Below are 19,259 nucleotides of genomic sequence, written 5' to 3'. Positions count from 1 at the left end.
TCTCCTAATTATTTCGTAATTGATTTTAATTTGTATGCATAAAATGTTCATTTCTTCTCTTCCAACATTTACCCTTTCATTTTGTAGGCTACCTCGCAGTGTTCTCAGGCGCCTTCTGGGCCACCTGTGAAATTACTTAAATGTTATTAGTATGGCTGTTGAAAAGCAGCATAGCGGTGGCGATGCGTGGGCGGGAGCTCTAATATGATTGGCTCAGGGACACTGTAAGCCTGAGTGGCATCCCTTAATGGGAGCCCTGGAGAGGTAACCCAACAGCTGTGTGTTTGCAGCTAATGAGAGATGGGGGAGGAGTAAAGGATCACAGACTGGAAACACTCTGATAAACTCTTGCTTCTGAATGGCTTGGGAAGATAGGAAATCAAGTTTTCTCCGGAGGACATTGCTTAAGGCTTTCCTTTGTGACAAAACCCTGCATTTGACTCATTACTCCTGGTCCATTGCTTTATGCCTAAGCAGTTATGATCACTGGCATCAGTGTTCAGGAAGAAAGGAAGAGAGTAACTGTGGCGTGGGATGAATTTCTCTCCCTGCTGAGCCATGCTGATTTATAGCCCTGAGCAAAAGCATTGTTTTTTTTAATTACACTGCTGCAGTTTTAACAGATGATGCCACACATTACTCGTTTATTCCATTGTACACCAACAGCACAGTTTGTTTCACGTGCAGTTGATAGTCATTGTCTCCAAGAACAAGACAGTGTAGCGCATATTACTCCTACATCAAGCATTATTAACAGTTTCCTCAGCAGATATAGACTGTGCTGCTTCTCTTCTTCCCTATCATAACCGCCTGAGGGTGGCGCCAAATGAATAAATAGTGGCCAAACAGCTTCCATTTTAGGCCGCTCATTTTGCTACATGTAATGCATATCAACAAGTAAACCGCCGGCACTGGCTACCTGTTACATCAATTTTGGACACGTTGTGTGATTAGTGAGCAGTTTTGAGGGGAAAGGAAAGACTGACACGAATTAAAATAGTGTAAGGCAAGCGGAGTGATTTCTTGATAAGCTTATTTAATAAGGTGCATCCCCCTGTTTGAGCTGACCCAGTTTAATAAGATCCTCTTAAACTGTAGGCATCACATAATTTCCTGGTAGGCAGCCTTGGCATAATGTAGAGTATGAAGTTGCTGTGTGCTGCGGTGGATGGGAGCCCCACCTCCTCCCACGCTCTGATGAGTAGAGAGAGAAAAGAGAGAGGGAGCTAGGGGAGCAACTAACGTACCCACTGTATCTCACCACTTGCTGTCTGGAAATGCTTCAGATGGGCTTCTTGTTTAGAACCGGTTAGCGGTTTATTTTTGCACGTTGCGAAAATGACATTTCTTTTGCTGTGTTTTAGACATCCAGTGCGTCCTTAGAGTGCGCTCTAAGCTACTTAGATCAGGGCTGGAGAAACTTGGAGCAAAGGGATGCGACAGCGAGTGCAAATCTTTCCAAGGATCAGTTACTGAGGATTGAAAATGGCACACAGTAGGGCATCTTTATGGAATGAGATTCTTGGTTTCCCATCTCTATCATAAAACAGTCTATACAATATAATTGCTCATAAGTTACAGCCGCATATTCCAACGGACTGAAAACTGTCTCTGTTCTTCACACTGTCGGACGGCGGTGAACGAAGGATTCTGAATTTTCATGCGGAAAGTTCTGAGTACTGTCTATGGATTTTGTGGCTGCTGAAGTGATTTTTGATCTCAGCACTGTGACGGAGGTTTGAGGGTTAGACACCTGCCTCTGGGAGCACCGCTGGACATATCAGCTGCGGGAAGAATTGGCTACGCGACAAGCGCTCACGTAAAAAGTCTCTGGCTCAGGTACTGAAATTACTGCAGAAATAATCAAGAAAGTTGATTTGACCGGTGGCCACTGTGCGTGATTCATGATGCAATGCCAATGAAGTTTATAGGAATGCATTTCGGACTTGTCTGAAGTGTTGTCGCTTAACACAGGCCGTGGCTCAAACAGATCGTTTATACAACAAGTTGCACTTTATAATAGACACACACAGAGCACAAAACAGCTGGCTGTTCGGTGTTACAGGTTGATAGGCGGTACAAAGGCTAGATGTGCCACCCGCAATAAGGATCCGCTGCATGATAAATTAGACGATGCATTTTAATTAAAACCCATCCGAGTAGACACGAGTTCCAGCCTGCGTCGGGGTTGGTATTAAGTCATTAACTCTGCATATCATTGCACTTCAGCGACAATATGAGTGCGTGTGCTTCAAGCTGATCTGTACCGGCGATCGGCTAATTGCATTTTATTGCACCATTATGATTCTGTGAAGCAGAAAATGTGAACCATTTGTATCATCCTTCTTTCGCCATTTATCCCATACTAGCTGCAAACATCATACTAATTGCCTTTATTCGTGCATCTTGATTTGGCGTTGTTTACTCTGAACAATTTCTTGCAAACAATTCGGACTTCTCCTGCAGCCTGTCGTGTTCATAACTGTTATACAGTTTTTCTATGGAGAGATTCGTGCTTATAATTGGGGGGTGAAATCTTTGATCAGATCATCGGCACGGGTAATCTCCTGTGCTCTCCAGTGAGAGTCTGGGGTGTTGTTTCTCGCCACTCCGCCGACCACCAGGCACATTTTAATAGTCTGCTCTACGTAATGATGTCGGTCTAAGTTCCCACACATACTTTAGGCTACAAGGCCGTCATAACAGAGCAGATCAAACAGGCCTATAACCTACTTGTAGCCCAGATCTGAGAAACTGTCTGTAAGACATGAACCTGTTAAATGTTATTATCTAAATCATTCAGTGAATAAAACTTCTATCTATCTATCTATCTATCTATCTATCTATCTATCTATCTATCTATCTATCCCACATAAGAATAGACTGTAAGGCTAATTTCCTCTGCCTATTTTATTTTTGAATTATTACCAGTAGGGAACTTTCCTCTGAATATTGTACAATAACATGCAATGTGCCATGTAATGGGGTTGCTGAAGGAAGGGTAAGTGTGTGGTAAACGGATCAAATTGTGGAAAGGGCACAAAAGGATTTTTTTCTGACTTCTCCAGCAGGTATTTGAGCTTGAGGGAGTGAACCTTTACTGCACAAAAGCAGTACAATAACCCCTATAAGGAAATTAAACTCTGTTTTAATCATGTTACACAGAGCAGTGAGGAATCCAAATTAAACGACCTGCCAGTTTCTTTATATCTTTATATAAAGAACCTTTTAATATCGGAATGTGGCCTTTTCGATCTCAGTGTATTTCTTTTTTTTTTAATTTTTAATTTTACTTCTTTGTGACAGGAGTGACACATGAGTGTTCTGCGTCTCAGCATGCATATGGATAATTCCAGTGCTCACGGCTTTAGAAAGTGTTTCCAACCAAAGGCTGTTGCTTTCTCATTACCGAAACCCACAGTTTGCAGTCAGTATAAGAGTGCAGCCTTACATTTGGCAGTAAATTCCATTGGTACATCAGCAGTGTAAAGAGAGACCCATAGCTGTGATACTACCAATCATAAATCATGCCGGTGGGAGGGTAATGGATTTTACCTGTTATACTAGCTAAAGGCGCAGAGTCAGCCAATACATCAAATCACATCAGTTGAGAAAATCATTAAATCATCTGTTATCTTTCCACACTCTGGCAAAGCAGGAAGGAGCACAGAACAGCGTTGTACAGCACAAATTCATGAACCTGAGTCCCAGCATGTAACAGGTGAAAATTCAGGTCCTGCTTTTATCAGTTGCTGCAAAACTACTACAAAATAGCCAATTTTAATTCCTCTGATGATTTTTTTTCTTCACGGCACAACTCTAACCTTTTTTCTTATGAGTAATTTACTATTATGCCTCAGTTAATTCTGCATGTGAGTCATTTCTGCTGGACCTGTGGAGCGGCCAACTTAAAGAGCAAATGTCACCCAGTCAGTCTCTGAGTTGACTCAGTCAGAAGATAGTCTGTCTCCATAGCAACCAGAGCAGGCGCACATGCTCCGCAGCACAATTATATTGTTCTTCATTTTTATAACTACCTTTTTTTTTAAATGTATAATACCAACACTTACATAATCAGGCACAAACCCCTTTATCATTTTTTTTAAATAATTTCATTTTAAGCTAAATATTGTTCTAAAAGTCGATTTTGATCTACTTCACAATCTTTCACAAACAATGCAAATTACTACTGGCATGTAAAAGATGTGTTATTTATTTTTCAATTACAAAAATGAAAAACAACATAATCACTCCATAATTTATACAATGTTATTGTTAGCTGAAGTACTGCATTAACTTTTTTATTAGCATTTATCTTACCAATTATTTCTGTTTAATCAAACTTCACCCTCCTACTTGTATTTCCTTCCCTATATTTATCAGAGTTACTTACAGTAAATAAAGTAATGCTAATTCTTTCATGTGTCTCTCTTTCTCTGTAGATATATATATATATATATATATATATATATATATATATATATATATATATATTGTGTGTGTGTCCTCAGAATGAAAATTGTAGCACCACTTTTTTTATAGCAGTAAACAGTGGTAAAGATATCTCTGCACTTCTCTCCAGTTGATTCAGGACTGGATCTGTCATATAGGCTTGGATGGTACCAATTTTTCAGAGGTCATTGTTATGACTGGGTTCAGCAACCACAGCCTTAGCGAGGCAGGGACTTGTTTCCTTGGGAACCGCAGCACAACCTGACACAACCTAGGCTGGCACTTTGATTGTAGACACGCAGAAGTTGAAAAGTTCTCTTGAACAGATGGGTCAACTGGGTTGTGCACTGTGTGAGGGCTCAGTGTGAGGCTCAATCAGACCTCGTAGTTTGACTGATGTATTAGCTGCCTGTGAAGTTTTTCCCCTTCTCCTCAATGAAGAACAAAAAATTGCAGCAGTGGAGTGGAGGAGTCCTGCATTTTTATCTATTCATTTATTTTAGAACATGGTGAAGCGCATCAATGATTATTATTTCTTCAATCTATGATACGCAGACATCAGAAGGATAATGATGGAAGATATATTGTTAGGAGACAACAGTATTGTTCTGAATATATTGCTGAAATTCAAATCAAAACAGCATGTTTTTTTCTGGCAAATAAGCAATGGTCATTTCTTTTAATTATTACAAAGGTCTATGGTTGTAGAAAAGACAAACTAAATTTAACACATAACATAATTTCACATTTAATGGTTCTATTTGTTTCTTTTTCTTTATAAAAAATAATGCAGCAAAAAGTACCACAGTACTTTACCAGACACTTTTTTCAAGGTTTGTTTTTTTGCCTTCAGGTCAAGGAGTTGTGTAGTCAAATAGCAACCTCTACACCTCTACACTACATTTCAGTAAAACTTGAACATAAGTGACAACAACCTCCCAGGTGTGAAAGTGGGCATGAGTGAGAACCACTTTTCTTCCCCTCTTAGAGACACTGTTATCTATAGAGGTCGTTGACAGAGGAAAAAGTATGCTTGGATGAGCTTCTCCAGCAAATTGTGAGTCTGTGTAATGATGGCCAAACTGAACATAAGTCATAAAACATCGACTCAATTGTCTGGACTTTTGGACTACTTACAGTTGGCACTCCTGATGGTCTTAATAAGCTAAGGTTTGGCCAGGCAGAGTTCTTGCTGTGTGGCAGGTCAATCCAGATAAACCTTGGGCTCTTAAACTCTACTGCTAAGCAGTTTTGCCTCGACTGCGTTTTCTGTTGCAAAGTTAAACATCTATACAAAACAAACAACAGACACTAGACCCATCGGGCAGTTTGAGGCTCTCTTTGAAAGTCCACCTCCATACTGTGGTACAGGCTGCCTTCAGCATTCATTTTTCAGTTTTTTCAACATAGCAACCATCTGGACCATTGCGTGATCACAGCATGAGGTTTTGTGGTGAGTGCTGCTTCACTGGTAGACTTAAAGTTCCCTCCTCAGTCAAACGGTGGATGCCTTGATTGTATTTGGAAGGATTTTGTTTTTTTCCGAAGAATATGTGTTGCTCTGGATCACCTTCATAAGGTCTCTGGCTCAGTATGCTAATTGGATTGTCTATTTGAACACGGTGTATTTTCCAACAAACAGTGCTCAAGGGAATTAGAGTCACCTAGGCCATACACAGTCTCTACAGTTCTGCCTCCTGGACTTACACAAGTTGTACTACAGTTGGAGTTACCCAAGCAAGCAATGTCAAAGTTGTCCCGTGGAGCAGCTAGCAAAACATAATTTAGAGTTATAATTGGTTGTTCAGACGACAAATGAAAAAAAAGTTTATGTTCAGTGATTCTTTTTTAGTTTATTACAGCAGTGCTGCCACAATACTTGGTTGTTGACAGGGTGAATTTTAATAACCAAAAAGATTTCATTTTCTCAGCCTAGCACTTTCTCAATATTGCAATGTCTGATCCAGTTCAGTATTTTTCCTCCAGAGCTGACATTTTTATTGCTGATTTCATTTATTAAGGAAGCTAAAATCTTAATTTTGGAAATGACTAAGAAAAGTATTTGATTTTTTGAGCAGTTCAACAGGACTCACCTATGACAAAAACATTTTATCACTGTGAGAGAACTAACCTCTTGTTCCTCCCTTTGATTTTCTGCTGAATTATGTATCGGGATCTGCCTGAATCAGCTTGTAGTCTTGTGGGTCTACCATCTGGGATGACAGATGATAACTAAGTTTTTTGGAGAAAAAGAGCTGAGACGCAGGAAATGTCACTCCTAGTTGTGTTTAGCACTTCTAATTTATCAATTTTGCTGCTCAGGTAGTAAATTTCAGTGAGACATCCAGTAGTCCAAGAAGTTTCACATCCTCCAGTAGGGAAAAATCTCCTGTTTCCCTTTGCCACCACCTCAGAGCACTTTGAGATGAGAAAAGGAAATCTGGCACTGTCAAGCTTTTGATAAAATATTTGTGCGAAAGCTGAGAAATGTGAGATAAAACCCAAAGGCGTGGTGTCAATGATATTCAGCAGAGATTCTCACTGAGTGATAGCAAAACGCATATTTTACAAACAACATGAATTTTAATGTAAATGTAAACAAAGAAAAAAAGGACACTAATTCACTAGACTGTCAGGCATGGTGCCATCTGGAAGACAGGCATGAGGCCAACTGGAAAACATTAAGTCATGAGTGTCATCAACCATAACAATCATGTCACTATCAAAGCATGGCTATTCATTGCAGAAGTGGCTATAATATCAGGGGAGCAGTTACAACCAAACCATTATAAAATCAGCTACGGTATGCCATTTTTAGATGCCACATTGTATAAATACATTTGAAAACTTTGAAATTTAACAGTGAATTTTAAGATAGAAATGAAAAAAAAAAGATGATGCACATATCAAGTAAGCGAAAGTAATTTTTACTGAATTCTCCAAATACCAACTTAATTGAAGCAATACATACATGCACACCTCATAAGTTCACATATCTTGTTGAAAGCATGTGTTTAATGGAATGGTAGGCAGCAGTATGAAACATTTACAGTGTGATTTATAATTCCCCTTAAATTATATCCCATGGGATGCTGTTAATGTCAGTCTTGGGTATAAGAAAAGTGTATCTGCTGATTGCGTTTTTGCTTCTTCCCGCCTTTTTATACTGCAAACATGAACTGGAGAAAGCACAATCACTGTTCGTGCCACATTGACTAAAGGTTCTCCTCACAAATGTAAAAAGGGAGACATTGATTTTTGAGCAATTAGTGCATCAATAACTAGCACTTTCAATTTTAATGTATTCAAAAGGAATTGGATTTTTCATTGAATTTCTGTATATTTGTGTTTTGCTGTCCAGCTTAATACTCATTTACCTTACTCCTGTATGGAACATTGTGGCATGCAGTTGCATTTTAAATAACTCCATTTGCTGTCTTGTATGTATATTTCTATCAGCTCTCACCCACACTGACTAGGGAAGCATTGATTCCTCTTGTTCTTTTCCTAATCCCTAACCGACGACATAGACCCACACTAGACTGAGCACCTGTGTTCTTTTCTGTTTCAGTTGAAAAACTATTGTGGAAATAATTGGAACTATTCACCTGTGTTTGGATTAACATAATGATTTACTTCTACATAACTTTTTAAACTAGAAGTAGCATTTTGTTTTCGCTGTAACTTTCTTTAAAAGCCTTTGAAAATAAAGAAAAGCTTTAAAACAGTGCAGTATTGAAGAGACAGTGACTGTGACATGGACTGCTGTTGTCTAATTATAACCCGAGTCATTAAAGCTGGTATTGATCAGCATATTGAAGTTTTGCATTAGTAACACAAACATAGCACAATAAAATCGGATGCACTGAAATGAACTCTACTTGATTAGTAAGTGGACACTCACTGATTCAGCAGACACACAATTTTTTTAAACTGTTTTCACGATGAAGTTTTCCAGAGCATGAGACCTTGATACTTAACCCCAATGATTGCTCCTATTTCAATTACCAATAGGACTCAAACACACACACACACACACACACACACACACACACACACACACACACACATGCATATACACACACACACAGAAAGAAAGAGAGAGAGGGGAAATAATTATACTCTAAAATCATTGCAGCATGAAAAAAAACAGAAGTCTTTTGCTAGAGGGAGTAAAGATCAAAGAAGACACTAAAATAATGGGTCATAATTGTAGAGTTGAAAGGTTCAAAATCAAACATAATAATTACAGTGTTTGAGCTAGCCAGTGGCAATGGAGTGTGGAAATGTCTGCATTGTGCAATGGCAGGTGGAAGCTGGATGCGGTGATAGTAGCAAAGTTGCATAATTGGCATGAGAAAGAAATTTGACTCTATGACCTTTAGTATGCAAGTGTTCATTGTTAGATTCCTCTTGGGTAAACAAATTGGTCAAATATTTCATTTCTCTCAGCAGACAAAATCATGGCTCGCTCGTAAGGGTGTATTCTTGAGCGTGGATTTCAAACCATAGGTTATTTTAGAGCTACATTGCTTCCCTACTCAATGTCTAGCTGTGTAATACAGAAATAATGAGTCTCTTAGGCTGTGAGTTTTTGTATTACATTTTTATTTGATTATTCAGCTGAAACAATCCACACTGGCCCTCAAGTTTGTTTTGGATGTAAGCTCACAAGATGTAATTTCTTGTTCCTACATTCATTTTTCCATGAAATTCATAAAGCTGAGATATTCTTTGAAACTTGAAGCTCTGAGACTGAAAAGAAGCCATGCTGGGATAGCTATGATTGCATTTTTTTTTAAATGCCCTATTTTCTCTTTGTTATTGTTGTTGTCTAATTATTGTGTTGTGCTTCTAGGTATGCTGTATGTTTTACTGCAAGTTATTGAAAAAAAATAACAAAACAATTAATTTTTTAGCTGTAGAGTCATTATTCAAAAACACAGTGCTGCTTGCTTCGCCTGTCTATCTTTCACTTTGACCCTCTGTTAGGTTTTTTTTTTTCATTTTTGAATAATTAAATAAAAAGTAACAGCTATGTAAATATTGCTTTATGGAGCTAGGTTTCAGCAGAAAGGGAACCAGCTTTTTGACCCATACTGTGTTTTTTCATTTTACAGGCAGATCGTCTGATGACCTAATGGAACTGAATTTACAAGTGATATTGTGTTGGGTCGTGGTGCTGCACTGTGGCTCTGCTGAAGGCAGTATCCTGTACCGGGTCCAGGAGGAGCAACCTCCAAATACTCTTATAGGTAGCCTGGCAGCAGACCAGGGACTGCCAGACTCAGGTCACCTTTACAAGCTAGAGGTGGGTGCCCCTTATCTTCGTGTCGATGGAAAGACAGGGGACATTTACACCACAGAGATTCCTATAGACAGAGAAACCCTGAGGGACTGTCGCTCCCTGGCTAAGGGTAAACCCTGCTACCTGGAATTTGAAGTATCAGTGACTGATCTGATACAAAACCAGAGCCCACGGCTTATTGAAGGACGCATTGAAGTACAGGACATCAATGACAACACCCCCCAATTTCCTTCTTCTGTGCTTACCATCTCAGTCCCCGAGAACACGATCATGGGAGCGTTATTCTCCATACCTCTAGCTACAGACAGGGACTCTGACAGGAATGGGGTAGCTGACTATGCGCTGACTGCAGGGCCAGATGCTGCAACCCTGTTCGGTTTGCAAGTGGCTGATGACAGGGGAGGGAAGCTCCCACAGCTCATTGTCCTGGGCAACCTAGATCGTGAGTTAAAGGATTCTTATGACCTCACCATAAAGGCAGTGGACGGAGGAAACCCTCAGCGCTACAGCAGTGCATTACTCAGAGTGGTGGTGACTGATGCCAATGATAACGCTCCCAAGTTTGAAAAGTCCACCTATGAGGCAGAGGTTTCGGAAAATAGCCCTGTCGGACACTCTGTGTTGCAGGTAATTTAAAAACTTTTTTTGTATAATGTTGTAGTCTGGATTGCAAAGTTAAATTGCAACCAGCAATGTCTTTCTGAATAAATGTATAGTTTTCAATTTTGGATTTTACATTTTTCAATATATTTTTGAAGAGAGGATTAGCTCATTATCCTTCTACAGGTAATAAATGCTTATATCTTGTATTGACAATGTAGTTGCAGAACAGTGTGAGATATTATTTTCGGAGTATAAATTGCTCTGTGCAGGATTTTCACAGCGTGTTGCTGCAAATTTACACTGATTATCATGAAGGAAATGTCAGGCCTAATAATTTACAACCTTTCATTGAATCCTAGAAAAAAGAGAAAAGAAGGCTAGTGATGTAACTATCAAAAAACAGAGGAAAAGCAATAGGCAAAACAAAGTTATCTACATGCTGTGATTTAAAGCGATTAGACCCACACAGATTCCTGGATTAATTTATTCAGTGACCAATGATTCATTAGTTACAACACTAACTGTTGCGCATATTTAATGACTTTAACCATTGAATATGTTTTGATTACAGGTCAAAGCAAACGACTCTGACATGGGCCCGAATGGAGAAATTGAGTACACCCTTCACCAGGCAGTAGACCCAGTGCCGAAACTCTTACGAATTGATCGGTCCACTGGCATCATCTATGTCAAAGGACCACTGGACAGGGAGGAAATCAGCAGCTTGTCCTTCTATGTGATAGCAAGGGATAAAGGCCCTCAGCCTAAAAGCTCTAAGACATTTGTAACCATTGAAGTGACTGACCAAAATGACAATGCTCCAGCTGTGGAGATTCGTGGGATTGGCCTTGTGACTCACAGTGAAGGAGTGGCAAATATTTCCGAAGACATGCCAGTCGGAACAGCTGTTGCTTTAGTTCAAGTATCTGACAAAGATGAGGGAGAAAATGCTGTGGTCACTTGTGTGGTAGCAGGTGATGTGCCATTTCAGCTTCGCCCTGCCAGTGACTCAACCAGTGACAACAAGAGGAAGTATTTCCTACAGACCACCACGCCTCTCGACTATGAAAGAGTTAGAGATTACCGAGTAGAGATTGTGGCTGTAGATTCTGGAAACCCAGCACTCTCTAGTACAAACTCTTTGAAGGTTCAAGTGACTGATGTGAACGATAACTCTCCAATATTTTCCCCTACCTTGTTTGAGGTTGATTTTGCTGAAGAAAACCAACCAGGAGAAAAAATTTTAGATGTTATAGCCACAGATGCTGACAGCGGCACTAATGCCGAACTTCTCTATAATATTTTGCCAGATTCATCCATCAAAGGCTTGTTTGAGATTGACCCAAATACAGGCGAAGTAAGAGCCAAAAGCTCTCTTGATCGTGAACACAAAGAACAATATGAGTTTCGTGTCACTGCAGCAGATAAAGGGTCTCCTGTCCATAAAGGAACAGCAACTGTTGTAATAAAAGTAATAGACCGCAATGACAATGATCCCAAATTCATGCTTAGTGGCTACAGTTTTTCAGTCTTGGAAAACATGCCACCTCTGAGTCCAGTTGGTATGGTGACAGTCCTAGATATGGACAAAGGTGAGAATGCCCACGTTCACCTCTCTGTAGAGCCTGATGAAGGAAAGTTTGTTGTTCAAAATGGAACAGGAACTATTCTCTCAAGCATCTCGTTTGACAGGGAGAAAGAAAGCAGCTATAATTTCCGTCTAAAAGCAGTGGATGGAGGAGAGCCACCCAGGTCTTCATATGTGGGTGTTACAATCAATGTACTGGATGAAAATGACAATGATCCCGTGATAACTAAGCCCTCCAACTCTTCCTTCAGACGCTTATCACCTCTAGCCTCCCCAGATAGCCACGTTGAAGTAGTGGAAGCTGAGGACCTGGACAATGGCCCTAATGCAGAGTTGGTGTTCAGTATCGCTGGTGGAAACCCTTACCAGTTATTTCGCATTTCCCCCTCAAGTGGAGAGATCACTCTAGCAAAGGAGATGACACGCAAACATGGTGGATTGCATCGCCTAGTGGTGCGAGTAAGTGACAAGGGGAAGCCTGCACGCCACGCTACTGCCCTGGTCCACATCTATGTCAATGAAACCATTTCAAATGTCAGCTTAGTGGAAGCCTTAGTGGGACACAGTCTTTACACTCCACTGGACAGGGACATTGCTGGTGATCCTGACAATGGTTTTGCTGCTCAACGTAGTAATATATTGTTTGGAAGCCTTGCTGGTGTAGCAGGTGTTGTAATGTTGATCTTGGTGGTGGTATTTATTCGCCACCGCATCCAAAGAGAAACCAAGAGTGGATATCAAGCTGGCAAAAAGGAAACCAAGGACTTATATGCACCCAAACAGGCCCCAAAAAACACCAAAGGCAAACGTGGACGGAAAGGCAAACCTCAGAAGTCTCCAAAACCACTCGGGGAAGACGAAGAGGTCAGCCTTCAAAAAAGTCTGAAGTTCAACCTTGATGGAGTCAATGATAGCCCCAGGATACATCTGCCTTTAACATATTCACCAGGAAGCCCTGATATAGGCAGACACTACCGTTCCAACTCCCCTTTACCCTCCATCCAGCTGCAAGCCCAATCGCCATCTGCCTCACAGAAGCATCAGGTGGTCCAGGACCTCCCTGCCACCAACACCTTCGTAGGAACAGGAGGAGACGACAATTCCACTGGCTCAGACCAGTACTCAGATTACAGCTACAAGACGGGCCAACCGAAGTATAACAACAAACAGGTACAGTTATCTCAAGCGCATAGTAAGGTCTGTCTGAGGAATGGGTGATTGGTTTGGTGTATTTTGTGAGAATGTTGAAGAGCAGCGATTTCATTATAAGACTTGCAATATTTTATTCTTATCATCTACAGTCCTGAAAACATATCACAGATTCAACAACTCTCATTCCTGACTACTTTGGCAGTTCTAGTAATTTGATATGATTTACTTTGACAATAACAGTCCCAAATTTGAATTATGCGAATGCCATTTTTGTCATTGTGCCATCTATCTGGATTGTAAAAATGTAAAACAATAGTTAAAAATTTAGTACAAATTTGTTACTGGCTGTTTTACTCAGTGCATTACTGTAAATTGTGTGTGATGATATACGAAGAACAGACCAAATCATTTCCAAAATTATATTATCCATTCTTTCTCTTACTAGTAACTGTTTGTTTTGCTTGTCTGGGTAAGGCATGTATATATGTAAAATTGCATAGACAGAAAGAAAGTTGCTGCAAGTATTTGCTCAATTGTGGCACTGCTAAAAAATGAGATTTTGTCAGGTTGGCAGAAGTGTTGAGCAGGGATGGTCTGTTCTCACTTACTTACTTCTGCTCTTCTGCTTGACCTCTAGTGCTCTGTAGTGATCTCGGCAGGTCACTTGCTCTTATCTCCCTGCTCCTTATGCTCTTATCTCCTCTTATCTGTACAACATTTGGGCTTGAATCACCATGGAAACAGAAATATTAATAGAGTCAGAAGGGATTACGAACAGAAAGATTTTAGAGAGTAAGGCTAGAAAGCTAGTGTGTCTCTGGGTTTCTGTGTCATCTGCAACTGTGTAAATGTGTGTCTTGGACTACACAAATATAAATTTGTGTGCAGGAGGGGATAAGGCAGATTATCATTATCCTTATATAGTAGAACATCCCTTATTATACAGAAAAATGTCCAGATGTCTTGATCCCACCAGTTACACAGACATGCTTGAGCCACTGAAATGGATCTGTGGTTTTTATTTATTTACTTTTTTAGTTAAATATGTGCTGAACTCACATTCAACACAGAAAAGAAAACAGCTAGTGAGAGGTAAGATGCTGATAACACAACTTCAAAGAATACCCAGCACCAAAGACAGCCTTGCGCAGGGGCATTCCATCACAAACAACCACAAATTCAAAAACTCAGGGTATGATTAGCAACCTAACATGACTGATTCCTCTGAACCACACTGAGTGAAAAGTGATATATTTGTGAAACACACACCAACTAGATCTAACAATACTTTATTCATGTCGCTACTGTGGCATTCAAAGGATGGCCATTATTCAGTACTGAAAATATTTGACATTGATGTAAACAATTTATTTTCAACCAGGACGAGTTGACATGAGCTTTCAAGACACTTCCTACATTTCAGCCGTACAAAACAGTTTGACATTCTCCAAGGCTTTGCAGATAACGTTTGCCACATAAAAATTAGCAAAAATAGAAGGGGAAAACATGCCGCTGAGTTCTGAACATGTGTAGGTGACACATTTTCTGTGGAGATATCTTCAGAGCCAGTCTCACAGTTGGCTTGTTGGTAGTTTTAGCAGATGTTAGTTGACAGCTTAGGTGATCACAAGCCGTTGTGGGTGGAGTCAGTTTAGAGAACAGTCACCACTGTCTTCTTGATGGACAACATAAGGGACCAAAATGACTGCAAGCCACAGGGTGTGTCTGGGTGTTTGTGTGTAGTGCCAATCTCTCTGTTTGTGTGCAGATTTGCTCCTTAATCTAAGAGTGTTAATTGTGTCTGGCACAGATGTAAGCTCTCAGCATTTAACAGTATTGTGTGTGTGCTTTCTGAATATGATCGCATAAATACATATGCAACATGACTCAAGTGAGTGACAGGCTGTTTAAAAACATGGACAGATGTTGAAGCTCATGTGACATACCTCAGCAGATGTTGTCTCGTGTATGGCATCCCCTCTCACATCAGGAAGAACAGATTGACCAAGATATATAATTAAAGCAACTGCCAAGTGATGTGACAGATCTAGAGTGGTGCCATTGTTTTAATTAACTGTGCTGCACTCAACAACTAGTTTTGTTTTTTTGTTTCCCCAATATGGTCAGATGTCTATTTTATTTTTTTTTTGTCAAATCTCAAAGTGTCAAATTTCCAGCGTGCATGTTCAGGGATTATGAGCATATGAAACATTACAAGCATTTAATGATATTTTTTTTTTGTTTCAAGCAGTATCTTCATGCTTTAGGCTTTAATTAGAGACAGTTTCCTTCTGAACGCAAATCTATTGTCAGGTGGCATCTGAGCGGATATTAAACAAATTGATCAAAAAACTGATATAAAAGTGTGTGAGTGTGTTAGTGGTATTAGACGTTGATTGCAGAGATATATTTAAAAGATGAAAATATTTGCCCAGGTTTAGATTGCAGGTGCAAATAGACTGATAATGTAAAATTAGATGTAGTGTAATTAAAGACTGTCATACATGCATTAGTATTTATTTGCAGGTAAAATATTGTCTTGTTTGCTGCACCTACTTAACTCTTCATTTTGAACTTATTTGTGGAGCTGGTCATTACAAAATGATTACTTTTTCATCTTCTCTATTTGAACTTATCAGAAGTATCTCTACATTAATATGCTAGATTAATGAACAGCCCAAGGCTGAATAGTAGAATATTAAAGTACTGTATTACTCAAGAACCCGAACAGATGTTTCAGATGTGCTAATTAGATCATCATATTACCTAAGCATGTGCCAGCTATATGTGCAAAATAGTATTTGTTTAGTTTCCTACACCAGGAGCTAGTACTGCTATCAGTTCAGAAACATTTTGATCTTTTCCCAAGACTCTGTGGAGAATGTTTCAGCCCTGTAATTGTTTTAGATTAACCCACTTCTGCAAATATTCCTAAAATGCTGTTTCCAGGATGTAATGTTTCACAAAAAAGAAACAGCAACGCCACTAATCACACTTCTAATTTTGCATTCCATGTGTCTACAAGCAATAACATTCAGTAACATGGACAGTGCTTTTGCTGCCAACTAGTTCCAAAGCTTCTGAGAACCATTGCATCAGAGGTGGAAAAAGGATGATAGGCACTAAAGAAGCCCAGCTTCATTCCTCTGTGGTCCTTTGTCAACACCCTTTAGAATAACACTCATCAAATGCTAAATTAGAAAGTTTTAGATCAAGGAAAATTACTGAGCACTAATGTAGCATCATAGACAGCCCAAATGGTTCTATACTAGATTCAAACAAACATGTGGGAGACTTCAAATAGTGGGGTGTTATAGCCTCACTGTACTGAATATGCATAGAGGTTCTTACAGTTTCTGCTTGCACCTGTATTGTTGTAATTAAAGTAGGGACACTAGGAATTTTCCTCAGGGTCTTGGCAAGTTAAGCCATTTTTAGATATATGCCACAATTTTATTCTTGGGCAAACAATATATTGTACTGATTACTGCATGCGAAGTTACTATCCATACAAATAGTGGTTCCTTGATTCTTAAGATTTAAAAGGAAACTTTTTATTTTATTAACAGAATATGAATATTTTAAATAAGTGTGTTTTAGTGTCATCCATTTGGACAAAATAAAGCAAATGAAAGTAACATAGCAAAGCAAATGTTGGTACATAGTTGTATTTTGAAAACACAATATTGTAAGCTGCACAGTTCTAAATCCAGGCTGCTAAAGGTTGCACCTTTTGTAGTTTACCCCCTCATCACCTTTGAATGTGTGATATTGCATGATGGTTGCTAGAGAAACCAGTGACTCACGTTAGCCATTAGACCTGATAATTAGCTCTGTTGGGTCCAAGAGCTGGCACCTTTTCTCACACTTCATTTAATGAGAATCTTACATATGAACAAAAAGCAAAATGAAAGTCAGGAAGGACTGAAAATCATCTGTTACACAACAATCATTACTGCGTCACTGTATTTTTTATGCATCAACACATGCTGATAAAATGTTCTATTCATTCAATGAGGATGAATTTTGTCCAGCTCTGGCTTACTTGTCCATCTCGATGCCCACCTGTGGTAGAGGGTAGTAGAGTGAGTCAGTGTGAGTCTTAATTAACCTGCTTCTTTGTTAAGAAGGGCCCACACTTTGTGAACTTTAGGCATCCCTTTGAGCTGGGATTAGCCCGATTTAGTCCAATGCGGGTATTTGAAGTCAGCCGAGGTATATTACAGATGAGGCTGGAAGCACAATTTGCACTTGTTCTTTGAGACTGTGACACACTGGCCCTCAATTACTTAGGTGTGTTTGGAAGTCTTCTTACCGTGCACGAAAAACAAGTGCGTAAAATTACTATCAGATTAATCGAGCATGTGCACTGCCCTTTTTTGCCCTCATCACTATAGGCATGTTAGCAAAACAGAATCATTCTGAACTAACAGATTGGTGCAATCTGTATACGCATACTATCTGCACACGACATTATCTATATAAGAAAATGCATTTACCTCTAGGTTAAATGGGGAAATTAGTGGCAATGCTGAAAGAGAAAACCCTGTACGCTTCACTGAAGCAAGGAAGCAAGAGAAAGTCCAAATGAAGAAAGTGAAACATTTTTGTGCAAAGAGGAAGTCAAAAGACACAGATTCCCACAAATGTTTCCACCAGACTGAGGATTGTTGAAAAAAAAAAAGTCTGTGGCTGAAATAATGGGGGTTCTGAATGTTGTTTCCCCCTGAGACAGGCACTGTGACTCGGGGGGAAAAAAGTTTGGCTATCAAACATTCTATAAAAAAGAAGAAAACAGTGAAGGGGAAGGAGCACATAATCTGTCAGCTCTAGATGAGAACCTCACTGCAATGAAAAATGAAATTAATTAATTAATGAAAAAAATGTGATAGTGCCAAGAAACTGACTCAAGAAAATGACTGTAATGATGTCATCCAGGAATGATATGGCATTTTTAATAAAACCGTTGAAGCCTACAGTTTTCCATTTAGTATTCTGTTCAGGCTTCTTTTTTTTTTTATGTTTTTGATTAATTGTAATTCTGAACATTTTGCGACTTATGGTGTTTTAGAAAACAGCAAGTACTGGCCAAATTAGCCCTGGGTCTTTGATCTCGTCCTTTAGATGGTGTGCTAATAGCATTTAGCCAAAATTAATCATTCTGTCTACAAACAACAATGGCATGGTATCTTCATGTCATCATATATTATCATTCCTTTTGTAGGTAAAGTTAATAATGTCTATTTTTCAACAAGCTTGTCTGAAAAGGGCTTGATTATTGCACGTTTGAAGAAATAGGACTGATGAAGTCACTGATATCAGTGAAATAATATTCACATCTGGCTCTGCCTGAAATTAATCTTGATTCAAGCTGCAATGACTCTGAGCTGGCTGTAAGTGGTTACAAGTTGTACAGGGCAGACAGAAATAAATTTGGTGTAGGCGTTGCTTTTTATCTCCAGGAACAGTGATAAAAAATGTTTAATGAGTCCAGAGATTGAGAATTTTTGGTTAAAGATTTGTTTTTAACATTTATGCCTATTTTATAGGCTGTTGTTACAGACCACCTAATTCTAATATACAGTATTTTGAAAATTTAAGTGTAATAACAGAATAGAAATTTCTCTTTCTTCCTGGTAACCTGAACTTTTATTGGTTTCTATCAATCTTAATGAATCTTAATTTCTTAATAAGTACTGTTCATTTAGAAATAAGCCTTATCTAGGTTACAGGGATCTCTAAACTTTCCTCAAATTGTGACAAGGTCAACAGTTTCTGTAAATAACCGTAGTAATAAAATCTCTATGTGCACTAATCACATTTGTAAATAATAAAATAATATGATCAGGGTCTGTATTGGTGGCAGTTGGGTTCAACATTCATAATTTGAACTTGGAAAACAAAATTGTCAAAACCTGTAAAATACCATTGTCCTTTGTAGAACTTATGGAAATTTGATATGGATTTATTTTTGAATGATGTTAAATTGGTCAGAATTATGGTAAATGGCCTGTATTTGTATAGCGCTTTACTAGTCCCTCAGGACCCCAAAGTGCTTTACACATCCAGTCATCCACCCATTCACACACTGGTGATGGCAAGCTACATTGTAGCCACAGCCACCCTGGGGCGCACTGACAGACGCGAGGCTGCCGG

General features: G+C 39.2%; 1 protein-coding gene across 1 annotated transcript in view; it reads left to right on the top strand.

Moving 5' to 3' along the window:
* The first annotated feature begins 1,264 nt into the window (after positions 1 to 1,264).
* The window catches only part of pcdh1a (protocadherin 1a), a 96,217-nt gene continuing 78,222 nt past the window's right edge, over positions 1,265 to 19,259 (top strand). Inside the window, exons 1-3 of the mRNA XM_006799489.2 lie at positions 1,265 to 1,839; positions 9,573 to 10,387; positions 10,935 to 13,121. Of these exons, the coding sequence (XP_006799552.1) occupies positions 9,593 to 10,387; positions 10,935 to 13,121 (2,982 nt within the window). The 5' untranslated portion in view covers positions 1,265 to 1,839; positions 9,573 to 9,592. The remainder of the gene's footprint in view (positions 1,840 to 9,572; positions 10,388 to 10,934; positions 13,122 to 19,259) is intronic.

This window comes from Neolamprologus brichardi, chromosome 10, assembly GCF_056152115.1.
Source record: "Neolamprologus brichardi isolate AB-2024 chromosome 10, ASM5615211v1, whole genome shotgun sequence".
Classification (NCBI taxonomy): Eukaryota; Metazoa; Chordata; class Actinopteri; order Cichliformes; family Cichlidae; genus Neolamprologus; species Neolamprologus brichardi.
Note: the sequence above shows the minus strand (reverse complement) of the source record. Positions and strands in the feature narration are given on the sequence as shown.